At 33.4% G+C, this 18,873-nt stretch overlaps 1 protein-coding gene across 1 annotated transcript; it reads left to right on the top strand.

The window, feature by feature from the left end:
- Nucleotides 1-604: 604 nt before the first annotated feature.
- On the top strand, nt 605-13,232 carry LOC136041847 (protein capicua homolog; the record flags this gene model as incomplete). Its single annotated transcript, XM_065726624.1, is given in 4 exon segments — nt 605-722; nt 2,086-2,297; nt 4,412-4,547; nt 7,909-13,232. Coding segments are annotated over 4 exon segments (519 nt in total), but the record flags the coding sequence as incomplete, so codon positions are not given.
- Nucleotides 13,233-18,873: the final 5,641 nt, after the last annotated feature.

The raw sequence follows: 18,873 nt of genomic DNA, 5'->3' as shown, positions 1-18,873 counted from the left end.
GACTCCAATTTGATTCCAAATTACTTTGTCAAGTAAAGTGTTGAATCATTGTTAGAATTATAAAACCCTAAAGTTAGAATTATAGAACCCTGGGGAATAAGATGGTCAAGTGGCCAAAAAAAGTTTGAATTTTTATGTCCTAAAAGTGAAGTCAAATTGGCTAATTAGTTTGACTTATTTATTTTGACTGCTCGTCTGTTATCATTGACGAAAATGTGGTGGTGTCCTAAGACCTTCATAATGTTTTATTTACACAAATCTTGGAGAATGGTGGTTTTGGATATGAATAGACCTAAGATGGTCAAGCGGGCAAAATATCATTTCATTTTGATGTCCTTGGTAGCTTGACCAAAGAGGAATCGTTTGATTCTTAAAAAAAAAAAGGGTTCTACCCCTGAATTAATTTGAGTTATTATGTGATCAGTGCTTTCAGTAAAGTTTTCATCGAAATTTTGGGTTCAGTAAATTTGGGCTCGAAACTTGACTGTACCGTCGCAATTCATATTGTAATGTCCTTTTCTTGTTAACAATAAACAGGTTCTTTAGGTTAAGAGACATAAAACGTTTCTAATTGTTTTTCTCTCGTATGACAGGAAACGACGATGAAATTGGCTCTGAAGCTTCTGGTTTGAACAGCAATCCCCCATCAGTGACCCCTCAATCGGCTCAAGTTACTGGGAATACATTCTTTGGACCTGATTTTAACCCAGAAGTTTTTAAAAGTAAGAAATCAGTCTCATGGCTCCTCGGGTTTTATTTAGTTGTGTATATGATTGGATATATATATCGTATATATATATATATATATATATATATATATATATATATATATATATATATATATATATATATATATATATATATATATATATATATATATATATATATATATACATATATAGGGGATACATTAAATGAGTGGTGTCTATTGTAAGCAAAAGGGCGTTCAAAATATGTAATCTATGTAGGGGAATAGATACTGCTATCTATGTCCCGTCATTTTAAGACAATATGTATGCATATAGATGGCATATTGATAATAATTATAAGAATCGAAGTACCGAGGACAGTGGAACTTAAATCTGATTGTTTGAATTCTTTAAGCAGAAACTTACTTAACCATGTATATTTTAAGAAGTAAAAAAATTAGAAATTCAGTTCTTAAAGAAATAGTCTCCGTTGGTAATAGCGGGTGAGAAATGTTAAAAAAGTTGAAGCTCGGGTCAAAAATCGACAAAAACAAGGTGAATACGAATGGTACCGAACAGCTTAAGAGGTTTAGCTTTCCTATGGAGACAGTATTTATCTTCGCGAATCCGCCGATTGTTAATGTAGGAATGCTTACGGCCAGAGCGCTTTGAAATTTATCTTATTAGTTTTTCTGGTTTCTTTTCACTATCCAACATCACAACACTGACAAAACTATCGTTTTACCCTATAGATCTGATAATTAAAAAAAAAAACTATAAAATGTTAGAAAATCGTGGTTTTGTGGTATGGAAGGACCCAAGGTGGGGTCAGTGTTTTGTAACTCATCTAATCCAAGCCCCTGGGCGGGTGATTGGCTAGACTTTGCCCATTAATGTCTAGTCATTTACTGTATAAGTTGTATTATGTGTATAATATAAGTAATAAAAAAAAGTACGAAAATTCTGTAAAAGAAAAGTTTGGTATTAAAATGTTCTTTTTTGGCAGGGTGGTAGTTCTTCAAGCTAGTCTTCAGGAAAATTTTGTTGCCTATTTTATACTTTATTTTTTAGCCTACACTTCAGTCTATACTATAAAAAAAAATGTACTTTTTTTTAATTCATAATAATAAATTTTTAGTATACAAAATACATTACGTTGTTTGACTCGAATAAATAAAAGTTACAATTTCTGTTTCTAGGGCTTTTTTCCTTTTAGCACTTTTTTAGGAGCCTCTACTAACTTTTTTTTGTCTTTTTTTTATAGAACATAAATGAACATAATTTTTAAAAAACTTAAAAAAACATTAAGATTTTTTGTGTTTTATTATAACATATTATAACATAATATATTATATTAACATTCTATAATATTAAAATATAATAGTGTATTTTTCAGGTGGTTATGTCAGTGATCCGACTGATGTGGCGTCACCCACCTTACAGTCGCCTCGAACCCCAAAAACTCCAGCTACTGCCTCCTCAGTGTCTGGGGGTGAGAAAAGTTTTTCATCCCTTAGGAAAATATTGGATCAAAGACGGCAACTAGTTATGCAACTCTTTAATGAGCAGGGTATGTTTCCAACAACCCAAGCGACTTCAGCGTTCCAAGTAAGTGGTATTTAAACTATATTAGATTATATAATAAAGTAGTATTTATTTTTAATTATTCTAAATATTGATAATACATTAAAACTTAACATTTATTTAATACTATGATTTATTTTGTTACTTTTGATTTATTGTTGTTGCATATTGTGACTGTTTGTTATTTGTTCTAATTATATTATGTTCATTATTTAAAAAATTAACAGTAATAAAAAACTAATTCGGAAATGTTGTATGAAATAGAAAATTATGTTCTACGGTAACTTTTTATAATCGAAAATTATTTGTTAAACGTGTACAAGACTAACAAATTTATATAGTTAAAGGTATAATTAATAATGTTAAAATACAATACTACTACTACTATTAACAAATTACTGCTGCGCTTCACCGCCTGAGAGGCGAAGTGACTCTATTGCGAAGTTCATGAGTCCTAGTAGAAGTTCGCTGAGGTAAGCATGCTGGGACTGTTTTGAAAAACTGTTCATTTTAGTTTTATTGATTTTATCCTCTTGTAAGTTGTCTTTTCTTATTTGTATTGCTGAGGACGGCCCTTGGACATAGGTCCGAAATACTCATTCTAATTTCTTTCCCACTGTCTTGAGAAATTCCCTACTTTTCTTCTTGTTTTTGGTGTTTGTTAACAATGTAAACTCTTTGTTGAGGACTTTCTGGTAAAAGACGCTGAAGAAGGGAGAAAATTTCAAGATTACTTCGCATCTTTGTCACATCACACGCCTTGTTATTGCATTTGCCCGACTACTGACCATTTGATTCCTGATTTGAAAAGATAGAGACATTTATTAATAAAAAGGTATGATATACTTTGCTGCAGGGAAAGTCTCAAGGGAGTTATTAAATACCAGATGAATGAAAGTATTTATATAAAACAAGTTAGACTGATTGCATATCAAAGAACAATCTGTATGAAAAACGTGGTTGGACCACACTTTCAAGTGCTCTGATGAAAGAAAGGTTAACATGGCTAGAACATATTGTACGGATGAAGGATGGTAGATTGCCAAAGATTGTTCTTTTTTGGTCAGCCATCTGGGACCAAACGGAAAGCCGGTTATCCCCGAGAGTATTGGGAATAGGACATAGGTTAGCATGGCTAAGAGTAGGACATATTGTGCGGATGAAGGGTGACAGATTACCAAAAATTGTTCTTTTTGGTCAGCCATATGGGACCAAACGGAAAGCCGGTTATTCCCGAGAGTATTGAGAATAGGACATAGGTTAGCATGGCTAAGAGTAGGACATATTGTGCGGATGAAGGGTGACAGATTACCAAAGATTGTTCTTTTTGGTCAGCCATATGGGACCAAACGGAAAGCCGGTTATCCCCGAGAGTATTGGGAATAGGACATAGGTTAGCATGGCTAAGAGTAGGACATATTGTGCGGATGAAGGGTGACAGATTACCGAAAATTGTTCTTTTTGGTCAGCCATATGGGACCAAACGGAAAGCCGGTTATCCCCGAGAGTATTGGGAATAGGACATAGGTTAGCATGGCTAAGAGTAGGACATATTGTGCGGATGAAGGGTGACAGATTACCAAAGATTGTTCTTTTTGGTCAGCCATATGGGACCAAACGGAAAGCCGGTTATCCCCGAGAGTATTGGGAATAGGACATAGGTTAGCATGGCTAAGAGTAGGACATATTGTGCGGATGAAGGGTGACAGATTACCGAAAATTGTTCTTTTTGGTCAGCCATATGGGACCAAACGGAAAGCCGGTTATTCCCGAGAGTATTGAGAATAGGACATAGGTTAGCATGGCTAAGAGTAGGACATATTGTGCGGATGAAGGGTGACAGATTACCAAAGATTGTTCTTTTTGGTCAGCCATATGGGACCACACGGAAAGCAGGTCATCCTCGAGAGTATTGGGAATAGCACATAGGGAAGGAGTTGATGGAAATTGGAACTTCTTGGCTTGAATCATACCCTGTGGAGGTATGATTACCTCCACAATAATAGAGCAAACGGTTGCTCTATTTTTTAACATTTATGTTTTATTTTATTTTTTTATTTCTGTTTAGGGTTTAGTTGACAATTCATGCTTTAGCATATTATTATTTTAATATGTTTTCAGTTCTGTTTAAATTCTAGGCTAAGCATAGTGACGTGTTTCCTAATAAGAATTGCCTGCAGCTGAAGATTCGAGAAGTTAGACAAAAAGTAATGGCTCAAAATCCGCCACAAACACCCGGCCAGTTGCAGCAAGATGAACTCCTTCAAAACCAGGGTTAGTTTTCCTTTTTTCTGAAATTCTCTTTCTTGATTTTTTTTCCGTGGGGGAAGGCAACATTTCTAGGACGGGTGCAAATCCGTGCAAAATAATGCCCAAATAGATGAGTCGTACGATCGGTCCATGTAGCCATTCTAGTTCTATTGCTTAAAAAAAATTGGTTAATAGAAAAAATATCTCCATTTTTATTTTATCGTCACTTATTATAAGTATTAGTATTATATATATTATATCATATATATTATTACTGTAATATATATATATATATATATATATATATATATATATATATATATATATATATATATATATATACATATATATATATATATATATATATATATATATATATATATATATATATATATATATATATATATATATATATATATATATATATATATATATATTTGATTATATTTTATTATCGTCACCGTAATCACTGTAATCACTGCAATCACTGGATTTACGTATTTCCAGGTGACCCTATCGGGAATTGCTTTAACTTTCGCCTTATCCTCATCAGTATGCTTGGAGCATATTTTCTTTAAGAGGAACCAGAGCCTAGCGAAGGTACTTCTCCCAATCATCTAAATAATATGAATAAGAAATTACAAGTTGAATAAGAAGTGCCTAGAAATATGAGAAAATTTAGGATTGGAGGGGCCCAGGTACCGAGGCACACCCCAACGTACGTCCCTGCCCCAATGTCTATTATATGCCCAAATCCGCCTTATATACGATGAAATGCAATTTATAGTTTGTCTTTATAGTTTGGTCTAATCTATAATTGGTCTGTAAGTACCTTAATGGTGACAGACCTTTCGCCAACTCCTTCGCAGGCCAGATTAGTGACATTAAACATTAGCACTAAACAAAGAACTTAACATTCCGAGCAACATTCTTCAAGCACAGGGGGGAGGGTATATACCCCCTAGACTTTCACCTTTCTATATTTTGAAAAAATACCTTTTTGTGATATTTTTATTGACAAGTGCTATTTCGGTATTTTCATTGAAATAATAGAAAAAAGCAGAAGATTTACTCTCCCTGATATTTTGAAAAGCATCCCCCCTCCTCTCATAAATTCTTATGAATTGACGCCACTGCACCTCTTCTGTTAGGGAAATGGGTGCAGTAAGGTGGAGGCTCTAATGTTTTTGGTTCTGTGCTGCCAACACGTTTAAGTAAACTACAAGTTTTCCAACTAAAATCGTACCACAAGAGGTTAATTTGTGCCCTCTGAATAACAGGTAAAATACTTGCCTTAACAAGAAGAAGAATTTCGATTAACTTTAATTGAACAGATATTTGAGCATCAAGTATCACAAACTTAAAGAAGGAACCTTTTGGACGAAGAATACTTTGGCAATACTTTTACTATGCATTCATCCATATGCTACTAAGAAACATAAAAAAATATTGTTAAGTTTTTCACTGGCATGTTATTGTCTTTGTCATTGTTATTGGCACAGACATGTATCTGAAGTGAGAGGTAGGGTGTTTGACGGCCCCCCCCCCTATCTTCCGAAATGTTTGTCTGGCTTGTTAAAATGTAACAAAATGCATGAAAAAACTTTGATGCATTTTGTAAAGTATTTTGTAACCCTCAACCCCCCCAAACAAAATTCAGGATACGACTCTGCGTTGGCAGTTCATGTTCCTTCCTCACTGCCTATTATTTGCCACAAGTTTGCAACTTTCATACGATCAACGGATATAAATAGCTTCCTTTTTCTACTGGAAACATTTAACAATATTATAACTTTTTGGCAAAAAGTGACTTTCCATTATGCTTGAATGCCCCATTTTTGGGGTTGAATGCCCCATTTTTGGGGTTGAATGCCCACTACCTATCTAAGTGCTGCTGGAAATAGGAATTCTAAACAGAGTGACTAATCTCCGCTTGATACTGTTAAACTAAATCGATTCTAATGAGTTTGGACGCTGTAATTAACTTGATTACTCATCTGTAAAACCCGACCACATGTATTCCCTTATAAAAATATAAGAAAATATTTATCCAAGTGCATTATCATTTTTTTTTTTTTTATAGCCTATTGTCACTCTTGCATGATTCTGAAAAAAAAATCTGTTTTTTTCTACAAACTCATGCAAGGATGATTATATAAATGAATACAAATTTGATTTTAAATATACTTACTAAACATTCGCTTGCACTATAGCGTCAACTTTGACTGAGAGGGTTAAAGAATAAATCCACTGCTGCCTATTTTTTTAAACATGGTTAATAGGTTAATAGTTAATACATGGTTAATAGTTAAACACGGTTAATAAACATGGTTAAACATGGAGCAGAGTTTCATAGCAAAAACGTTCAACATTATTATGTCTTTTTGAGGGAGAGCCATCTCATGGAGATGGCCCTCCATGAGGTTTGAATGCCCTAGCTTTATAACTACCTTTCTAAGTATTTACTGGAAATAGGAACTGTAACCTATCCAAAAAATCTCTGCTTTATATGTATTATACTTACTGCTTTATATTTATACTTTATCTGCTTTATACTTTATCTTTATCTTTTATTATACTTTTTTTATCTTATATTATACTATATTATATCTTATCTCTTATCTTATATTATATTATTTATCTTTTATTATACTTTTATTATCTTTTTATTATACTTTATCTGCTTTATATTTTATACTTACCTTTTATGGAAAATTGTCCCCAAAATTGAACTCGAGTGATTCTGAAAAGTGATGCTAATCACAGGCTCTAGAGATAATCTGATATTACCGTCTGTAGTATCAAGTGTAGAATCTTATCTACTCGCTTCTATTTCTTTTTATTGATACTCTTTCTTTTCATCTGAAAAGAGTTTCTTGCTTTTATTTTAGGAATAAACTTGTCATTCTCAGTGAAATCGGATAGCTTGAAATGGTTAAGTGGGAGCTTGTACAACACAATGGGAATGTACACGTGGAAAAATATCTTAAATTTTTTTAGAGAATTCAGTTTTTTCAGATTTTCAGATTTGGGTTTTGGATAAATTGTTCAAAGACAACTTTTTTTTTTTTTTGTATTTTCCCAAAAGTCTTAGAGTTTTGAAATCGATAAGAAATTAGAAAGGAAATAAAATATTTTTGGATATTTTAATAATATTTTCTAATTGTGGGTTTTTACTTTCTTGTTTTTCTTTCAAAATTTTCCGTTATGTAAATACACGTAAAAAAAATTGTTTGTGGTTCGGAAATCCTCTGTAATTAAGAAGCAAAAAAAAAACAAATAAAAAACACAAAGTCATTTAGTTGTGGGTAGCCTATTTTCTTCGTTTAATTCTAGTTTTTAAAATTGTATTTTTTAAATAAAATGGAAAAATTTCTTCTTGCAGGTTATTATGGTTCATCAGAGCAAAATACCAATATGGACACATCAACCGACTAACTACAACAGACTGAAGCTACTAACCCCTTAGCATGTGGATTTGTCTTTATGTTTATTGGAAACTGTACTAAATCGAAATTTGATTTACGAACTAGCCATCTTCTTGCAGCTATTTGATAAAAAAATTATATGCCGTTGCTGTGTCGCCTAAGGTTCATAACTTACCTGTCATGAAATTAGAATAAAGTATGTTTACGGCATATAGGGGGAATGAAGAAATGCATTCACGCCGAGCATAAACGTAAAACCTACCCAGGCACTTACTAGATATTCCAGATAGGACTTTTAGTGGATAGAGTGAAACTGCAATGTGCAAATTTTTGTAAAGCTTGGTTTTCAGCAGAAACTACAGTTACGACCTTTGGTTATACGAATGTCTAGGTCGAAACGAAGGAATGCAGATGCGTCGATTACAAATGCTGAACCAAGCTAGGCTCCTAGCATTTATTCCAAATAAGACTTTTAGTCGATTGAGTTAAATTACAGGATACAAAATTTTTGTATAGTTTTCAAGAAACTACAATTGCGACCTCTTGAGTCATAAGGATGTTTAGATCGAAGCGAAGAAACCCAGATACATTGAAGCTTAAGTCGAACATATCCAGGCTCCTAGTAGGTATTCCAGATAAGACTTAGTCGATGATGTTACACTATAGGATGCCAAATTTGTTGATTATTCGGTTTTCAAGAAACTATTGTTGCGACCATTTGAGTCATAAGGATGTTTAAGTCGAAAAGAAGAAAGCAGATACGTTGAGCTTAAATTTTGAGCCTACTCAGGCTCATAGTAGGTATTCCATATAAGACCTAGTCGATGGTGTTACACTACATGATGCCAAATTTGTGGATTGCTCAGTTTCTAAGAAACTGGAGTTGTGACCTTTGTGTCATAAGGACGTTTAGGCCGCAAAGAGGAAGTGCAGATATGTTGAGCTCAAATGTCGAACCTATCCAGGCTCCTAGTAGGTATTCCAAATAAGGATGGAGGTGCACAGCATGATGTAAAATTTATGAATAGCTTGGTTTAAAAAAAAAAACGAATGCAGTTACGGCCTTTAAGTAAAATGAAGAAATGCAGTTAAGTCGAGCGTAAACGTCAATTCTATCAGGGCTGCTAATAAATCTTGCAGATAAGGCCTGTCGACTGAGCAATGCTACATTATCCAAAATTTACAGCTTACTTGGTTCTTGTAAAACAAATTGCAGTTAAGACCTGAAAGTGAAGTGAAGAAATATTGTCACGTTGACCATCCATGTTGCACTTATGGTACATTCTCCAGCTAAGATATTTAGTCGATGGAATTACACTACAGGAAGAAAAATCTGTGCACAGCTTGTTTTTCAAATGAGTGCAGTGAGTGAAGAAACGTATCGGCATTGAGAATATATATTACACCAGGCTCCTAATGCGTTTACGTATGCAGTTAAGGATTTTAAGTGAAATGAGTGCAGTTAGATCCTTAAGTAGAGTGAAGAAATGTATCGGCACTGAGAATATATATTATACCAGGCTCCTAATGCGTCTACGTATGCAGTTAAGAGTTTTAAGTGGAATGAATGCAGTTACATCGAACCTAAATGTTAAATATACCAGGGCTGCTAGTAGAACCTCTATTTAATACATTTGGTTTATAAAACTATACTATGAGGTGTTAAATCTGTGAATAGATTTGTTTTTGAAACACGTCAGTCAAGACTTTTAGGTTTAGCAGGGACGATTGTACATTATTCTAGAAGCATCATTAATTTATTTTTGTTTTTTGTGTTTTGGTTTTTGACTTAATCGTCAAAAAACTACTCCATTTAATTTGGATATTGTTTGACAATCAAAATTGTCCATTGAGCTGTGATAGTAAGTAAAGTTTGAGAGATTTTTGGTAGGGTTAAAAAGTATGTGCAACTTAAATTAGTGGAAACTGTCGCTAGTGTTGACAAAATAGCAATGTCATCAAGCACTTGTGTTTTTTTTCTGAATGTAGATCAGACACTTACTACTACACTAATTTTGCTAATTGCGCTAAGTTCTAATTTTTCCAATAATTAAATCAGAAATAAAAAAACAAGAAATGTCAAATGTTAGATGGCATTGGTGCTTGTTCGGCGACACATGTGCCAGATTTCTCTTTTTGAAATACCCTATAACCCTTTGGATAGGATTTTGGAGTGCAAACTTTTTATTTTGGAAACGTGGCTTAGTCTTTGATTTAACCAGACGTTGAATATGTAAAAAAAAAAAATTTTTTTGTACTCAGAAGTAGCAAAAATAATGCAAAAGGAATATCTAGAATATTATTATACACTTTATTATATTATATATATTAGATATATATTATAATATATACTAATATATATATTATAATATTAGAATGCACATGTTTTTGATTCCTAGTATCTGAATGCATATCCGGGAGCTGAATCCTGAAAATTAATAACTGTTTATTATAATGAAGTAGACAGATGAGCAATAATTACTTAACAAAACAAATAAAGTTTGAGATTAAAGATAACATGATGCTTTAATTAAAGTAAGTAGAAAAATATGCTTCTTAAAAAAAAGCAGGTCCCATTAGTCAAACTGTCTTTTAATTATAAAAATATTATTAATAAATTAATTATAAAAATTATAAAAACTGTCGTTAAATATAAAAATATCGGTAGTTGATATGATTATCAATAGATGATTATTATGTAGATGATTATTACCGATGATCTACCGATGATTATCGGTAGATGATTATTATGTGTTTTCGAGAGTCTAGATGCATCCCTGGGACCTGAGTTCCAGGTTCATTTCAAAAGGAATAACGTGCTAAACACCTTAGCCATGTATTTTTGAGGGTCTAAATGCATCCCTGGGACCTGAGTTCCTGATAGTTTATGACATACAATTTTGATATATGATTTAAAAGAAATTAGGCTTTAGATTTCTTCGACCAGCAATAGTTATTGTCCGTTCAGACACATGGGAAAATTGATTGGTACGCGCGGAAGTATTCAAATGAGTGGTGATTTTTTTTTTTTTCTGAAAAACGCAGTCAACATACACTTATACGCGCTAAGTCTCCAAGCCAAGTTTTCTTGCCCAGCATCCTCCTCTTTTGTGAAAGTTTTATGCAAAGTATCAGTTTTGCTGGATAAGAACTGATGGTTCTTGAACTAAATCTCAGAACTTTGGCTTGACATGCTTTCCACATTTAAAAATGACTGCTCATTTTTGCTCCAAGACACACCAAAAACTTGTCAGTATCATAGGGAAACTAGAAAAAATTTTCTAGATCAAAAATCGATCAATTTTTAAGTGTTTCTCCATGTGCCTGAACGAGCTATTGTTCAATAAAACGTATGAAGCTTTAAATTCATTACGTAACTTGAAGATTTGAGTTAACTATATTTAGTTAAAAGTAAAAAATTACTGTAGTTCATACTTTATCCTATATTTTAATTTTGAGGGACACAATGTATATCCGAGTCCTTAATCTCAGAAAATAATGGTTAATAATTGCCACTGGCACACGAAAAGACAAAAAAACCTGCCCGTGTTCCCTTCAGAGTCATCAAATACATGTTATTAAATCTAGTTCTGTCAACTTGACCAAATCCTCTGAAAGTCATCCCTCGTAGAAATTGGCGTACGTGCCTTATGATAGGTAATTGCGTAATGACGTAATTATTAGATGTTACTAATTAATGATAATAAATGCAACAAAAAGATAGAATTTGGGTTCCAAATAAATTGCCTAATTAAATGTTCCGAATAAATTGCCTAATAAATTGCTAATTAAATTAAGGCTCAAAAATGGGGGGGGGAGTGAAGCAAATAGGAAGTGCACAGACAACTTTTGTAAAAAAAGAATCGAAAATGTGAAATATATTAATAAATATTCTAGCAAAAATCGGAAGAGATACAAAATATTTCCGTAAGATTTATTTATTTATCCAACTGGAGTCTCTTATCCCATGTTCAAACCTATACGTAAAGAGTTGGCAATTTGCACAATTTTTGGGCCTTGCTCCAGGGGCTGGGAGTCGATGCAATCGCTAGAGATTTTCTTTGGACCTTTCGAACGTTTTGAACAAAGCAACTGCCTCAAAATATTGATCTAATACCATAAGGAGTTCTTAAAACGAATATTGGTTATATATTTTTAACGCAATCTGTTTAGTCTGTCGAAGAAAGAATATGAATTGACTGTCAATTAACAACTGTATTGAATGGTTAAATGATTGGTTGGTAAATGATTGACAAAGGATAGCGGACTGTTTTGAAAAAACATGATTGACAAAAACATGATTGAATGATTGACAAAGGCAAGAACAAAGGATAGCAGACTGTGCATACAAAATTTACTATAGACGATGTTTCTATAGACTAGTGAGACTAGTTTGATTGTTGAAAATGAAATAAAAGTCTCAGCAATTTTCGATTTTTTAAAATGTAATGACAAAGGAGAAACTGTTTACAAAAAGGGCGCAGAAAATGTTAAGAGCTTATGGGCGAGATGCAAATGATGGTGTATATTGTATTATGAACCGAAGTGTGTTGAAGAGAATCATCCAACAGTCAGGCCGATTGGGGGAGGAAATGCATCCTTTATATTTTTTCCATCGCTCTCTAGATTTGAGTAGCAACTTCCTTTGTATATTTCTTGTGAAATATTCTGTACTGGACATTAAATTGAAAAAAAAATCGAAAATGACGATAGATTTTGGAAAATACGCATTACCCCTAACTTTTACATTTTTGTGAATAGATACTCAGCTAACAGTTATTAATTCCCTATGCGTAATATAACTACTTAACCTCCAGCTGGATTACATTTAAAACTATTCTAGAACTATAATATTACGATAATACAAATATTTAATATAATTGATAAGCCACATTGTATATTGATATTAAACAATAGGTTAAATTTTTCTCTTTTTTGATCGTGATGCTTTTAGAATAATGAATAACTTTTTTTTGTTTCTATTGGTGTATAGAAATTTATTTGATTTAAATTTATGATATATATCTTAAGGAAAACTACTCCTTAATGGAAAGTTAGATAACTGTCTGTGATATGTAGTTATCTGTTTAAATTTAGTTTTTCTTCCGTTTTGAAAGGATGATGGTGATTTTACTGAATTCAGTCAAGTGGTTGCTGAGGTAGAGTTGCTGTCTTCTAAACCGACGGAGAAAGTGCATTTTACTGTTTTTTTTTCTATTTAGCAGGAATTTTTATCGGATCATGTATCTTTAATGTGAAAAAATAAACCTATCAAAAGTCAGGATTCAGTCTTTTAATGGTAGTGTTTTGATGGTTAATGTCATGTGAAACATGCAAGTTTGTGGCATGGCTAAAGCTGGCACAAAGGGCATCTGGATGATTTTTGTTGGGAAGGGTAATTTTTAGGGTATTTTACAAAAAGCGCATAAAACTTTTTTTATGTTTTTTTATGTTTCTACGTGTCAGATTTTTTTTCGAGGGGGGGGGTCTCAAATCCCCCCCCCCCCGGAAATAAACCCGTGTGTATGGCCTTGGCTGTAACTTGCTCCGAAAGAGCAACAAACAAAGGGGCCACAAATATTAGTGAAATTTTATTTGAAGTATTAAGGACATTGAAAATGGAATCTGATTTACTATATGGTCACTCAAACAGCCGTATGTATCTTAAAGATAGAAAGAATCTGGGATTAAATTTTTTATGGGAAAGACCCTCATTTGCAGTTATCCAGTTCTGGTAGTAGTGAGCGCCAAATTTCAATAAAGGAACACGAGTGAAAATTAGCAAAAAATAAGCTAAAAATATTTGGCATGAATTGAAAGTTTTCAGGCATGAATTGAGTTAATTTTGGTCCTGGATGCAAAACATTTTTCTTTGATGCTTTAAGTTTCATAATTCTTCAGAAACATACGATTTTGCGACAAGCCTAAAAATGTAACTTGCATCGAAAGATCAAGACACTAGCATAAGCACATGAATCGGTAAGGGCATGATATCATTGAATTCATTAATTTCATATTCCTTAGCTATATCGTTCTAGACCTAACAAAAAAGTAGGTCTTCCAGGAGTAACGTTATATATAACGTTCTAGAACCTTATAGATAACGTTTTGGGACCGAACAAAAAAGTTGGTCTTCCAGGAATTGAATGAGAAATCGGTCACAAGAAAGGATGTAAGAATATTAAACACCATATAAACTATTTTGCGACCCTCAACGTCGGCTGACCGTCTCAAAGATGAAAAGCTCATTAGCGAATGCTCCCAGGGGATAATTTGTCATTGAAATATGTCGAGAATTCGTGGGTTGACGATTAATTTTGATTGAAAAGGCAGTAAATCTGTGCCGGCAAGTCTGTAATTCAACGTGGGAGAAATCACAGGAACTCTCGAAGCGGCCAGGTTTTTTAAAGGGCACTTCTTTTGAACAAGTTTTTAGCGTTTTCCGAGCAGGTATGCTAGAACATTTTTAGGGACTGCCATTCCCTGAACTTTAAAGAGAAAATTCTGTTGATACTTCCTTAACTTAACTATTGAATCATTGATTTGTATCATTCATGGGAAATAAGTAGAATCAATACACACATCCGTGATCTTTGTTGTGGCAAAAAATACAAAATTCCATATTTTTGCAGATATGAACTCAGAAACTTATAAATAAGGGTTCAATGATACGCTGAATCCGATGGTGTGATTTTAGATTTCTCGACTTTCAGGGGTTGTTTCCTCTCTTTTTTGAAAATCTGGCAAATTTCCTCAGGCTCGTAGTCTTTGATAGGGAACACTAAACTTAATCTAACTAATCTAAACCTAACAAATAGATCCAGGGCTATATTCTCGGAGATGGTATTTGCCGTTTCAAAGTCAATAACTCGCAAATTTGAAATACATATATGACTTGTTTATTCAAGGCATTATTCTTCACCTCCAATGAAGTTCTAGTTTCTCTTAAATAATTTCCACCCCGTTAAGGGGTTAACTGCTTTTCTACTTTACCAGATGATAATCTTTGGGCACAAAACGTATTGTCTGTAAAACATGATCTAGCTATCTCAAACTCCCTTTCAGTCCAGCTCTAGAAATTGTATTCCAACTACTTTTTCAGTAATTTTAATAATATTTTAATAGTACGCCTTTTCACCATGAGTGACACTTTCAAATAACACCAAAAAGTTGTCATTGGTGTTACAGTCTTGAGAACCTTTCGATAAAAAAAAAAAGGCTTATTGACAATCTATGTTTCTCCATGAAAAACAAACTGTTTATTGTATGGTTCAAAAGGGCATTTCATTTACTTATCATCGTGTAATTTGTTCACAGCAAATTCAATTATGAGAAAACAAATTATATATTCTGCATCATTTCATTCAGATGAGGATATTATTTTCATTCGCCAAATTATATTCCAAATTTGATTTGCAATGCTTGCAAAATAATCAGATCTTGAAAGTGTTTATGTTTCTGTTTGGTCATACACTAGGCAACTAAAACTCTGAAAGAAATAATAATTTCGTAAAAATATAAAAACAAGGTAAATATGGCTGTATGAAAAATTTTTAGAAGTTATTTTTCTAATATGAGATTATAAGATGGGCAATACTCCATGGAAAGATCCTCTCATGTAGCCTCCCCCTGGCAGAACCCCTCCCCTCAAAATATTTGTATGCTTCTACATAGCCAATACTATATGCAAACGGTTTGTAAAGTTCTTAGCTTGGAACCCTTCCCAGAGGGGTTCTGACGGGTCAAGTCATCGTCAAAGACAAATTTATCAGATTTTTCAACTATGCTGAACAAAATGGCAATCAAGATCAGATCTTGATTGTCGTTATTTTTCTAATATGAAATTATAAGATGACCAATGCATTGTTATTTGGGATACCAAATAACACCTTCCTAACATCACTATCAAAGTACAAGTAACATCATAGTATGGCGACAAAACTTAAGTTACGTGCCTCTCAGAGGCTTTGCCCCGGATAGCTGTCACGATTACCCCTACATAAGCCACTGACTGTTAGTGAGGAATAGGCTAGTTAAAAAAATACAATGGAAACTGTCAAAATTAGTCAACTTACGTTTCTTAAAAACGCTATAGAAAGGCATCTATGGCATTAATTTGGGAGTTGACTGTCCCCCAAAATTACTTTTTATTTTTAGATTTAAAAAAAATAAACTTCAGTTTTTATTGTTTTTTAAATAATGTCTATGGAAAAAGGGCATCTTTCATTTTCATTGAAAATACTTAATACCAGAAAATGTATTAACAACTGAGGCTCTTGAATAACATCAATTATTACCTATATGAGGGGGGTTTCCCCCTCCTCAACAACTCGCTTTTTACTCAAATTTTTTGGTACTTAGTGATCTAATTAATCGAGCCTTATGTTCCAGGAGTTGTTCTTAAAGAATTGACACAAAATCCAACCTTTAGCGTGAACAGCAAGGTGTTGAGGAGGGGCAATCCCCTTATATGCGTAATAATTTCTGTTCGTTTTAAGTTTTAATGTTGTTCCTTACTTTCAGCTGAAAAAATACTTGTTTTGTTTTTTTTTTGGTCGTTTTTTAAATAATGCCAGGAAATCTGGCTTCACCTCCACGAAAAAATTCCTCCTCCCTCCAAAATAGTCTTTAGAAAACTCAATCCTGGTGAAAATTTACCCCACACAATTACCCTTAACCTTTCCACGCGTAAAAGTGGGTCAATAAAGAGAAAGCAAGACATAAGTAGAATTTCGTATATGAATTCTGTCAAATTCCCTCAGCGTAAAATTTTCCTTGAAAAATTCACCCCTTGCCAACTTCCCTTCCCATGGAAACTCCCTCCAGCAGAAAATTTGCCCCCTCCCCCATCCAAAAAATATATGCATACTTACCAATAACAAATACTATACGTAGACAATGGGCAGATTTTATAACTTAAAGGCCTTTCCAAAGGGGCTGTGGGGGTTATGTTATCTCCAAAGGCATTGTTTTTCGGTCTTTCAACCATGTTGAACAAAATGGCTATCTTAAAATTTTGATCGGATTATTTTAAGAAAAAAAGGGCATTCCACGTTTTTGCAGATAGAAGCTTGAAAATCTCTTCAATAGGGTTCTCTGATACACTGAATCTTATAGGGTGATTTCCATTAAAATTCTTTGACTTTTAGGGGGTATTTCTCTTTTTTTTGGAAAATCAGGCAAATTTTCTCGTAGCCTTTGATGGCGGAAATTTAGTTTTTTCAAGTTTTGTTATTATTGAGCCGGGTCGCTCCTTACTTAAAGTTCGTCACCACAAACTATTTGATATGGAAAACTGATTTTGTATTTAATGGTATCAATGAATAAATGTTTATTTTATTTTTGAATCCTTGATAGTATAAACCCCTTTCCATAAAAACTTTAAATGCCCCTAGAGCATGACTTGCAACCCTTGCACTGAGGCTTGTGGGGGGGGGGGGGGCTCATTCTCAAATACTTGATTTCTGGACCGTTCAACTACAATTAATCAAATCTCAAACTTTTTCAAATTATCTTCTCGTAAGTGAGGGAAGAATTTTTTTATTTAAAAGATCACTCTTGGTTAAAAATCTATACCACCCATTTCTATCTAAAAAAAATTTGTGTTATCTTCTCTTAAGTCACCAAATAATTTTTTATTTAAATAATCATTCTTAATAAAAATTTATATCACCCCTTTTTATCTCAAATTTTTTCCAATTATCTTCTTTTAAGTGACGGAAAAAAAAATTGTTAAAGGATCATTCTTAGTTAAAAGTCTATATAGCCCATTTCTAACTTAATTTTTTTTTTAATTGTCTTCTCTTAAGTCACGGAAGAATTTTTTGTTTAAATGATCATTCTTATTTAAAATTTGTATCACCCATTTCTATTTCAAATTTCTTTAAATTATCTTCTTTTAAGTGACAGAAAATTTTTTTATTTAAAATATCACTCTTATTTAAAAATCTATATCACCCATTTCTATTTCAATCTTTTTTAAATTGTCTTCTCTTAAGTCACGGAAGAATTTTTTATTTAACTGATCAATCTTAGTTTAAAAATCTATATCACCAATTTCAATCTCAAATTTTTTTAAATTACCTTCTCTTAAGTCACGGAAGAAATTTTTATTTAAATGATTATTCTTAGTTAAAAATCTAAATCACCCATTTCTATCTCACTTTTTTATGGCACTTGGTATTACCCAAGTGATATACAGCGATCGCAAATTCTGTCGGTCGGTCTGTCTGTCATTCTGTCTGTCCCGGTTTTGCTAGTTTAGGCACTTCCAGATAAGCTAGGACGATGAAATTTGGCAGGCGTATCAGGGACCAGACCAGATTAAATTAGAAATAGTCGTTTCCCCGATTTGACCATCTGGGGGGACGGTTAATTCGGACAAATTAGAAAAAATGAGGTATTTTTAATTTACGAACGGGTGATCAGATCTTAGTGAAATTTAATATTTAGAAGGATATCGCGTCTCAAAGCTGTTATTTTAAATTCCGACCGGATCCGGTGACATTGTGGGGAGTTGGAGGGGGAAACCTAAAATCTTGGAAAACGCTTAGAGTGGAGGGATCGGGATGAAACTTGGCGGGAAAAATAAGCGCAAGTCCTGGAAACTTGATTAACATAACCGGAACGGATCTGCTCTCTTTGGAGGAGCTGGGGAGGAGAGGGGTAATTCTGAAAAATTAGAAAAAATGAGGTATTTTTAACTTACGAAGGAGTGATTGGATCTTGATGAAATTTTATATTTAGAAGGACCTCGTAACTCATATCTCTTATTTTAAATTCTGACCAGATCCAGTATCATTGGGGGGAGTTGGGGCGGGGGGAACCAGAAACTTTGGAAAAGGCTTAGAGTGGAGAGATCAGGATGAAACTTGGTGGGAAGAATAAACACATTTCCAAGATACGTGGCTGACATAACCTGA

The sequence above is a fragment of the Artemia franciscana genome, unplaced genomic scaffold, assembly GCF_032884065.1.
Source record: "Artemia franciscana unplaced genomic scaffold, ASM3288406v1 PGA_scaffold_45, whole genome shotgun sequence".
In the NCBI taxonomy this organism is placed as follows: domain Eukaryota; kingdom Metazoa; phylum Arthropoda; class Branchiopoda; order Anostraca; family Artemiidae; genus Artemia; species Artemia franciscana.
Note: the sequence above shows the minus strand (reverse complement) of the source record. Positions and strands in the feature narration are given on the sequence as shown.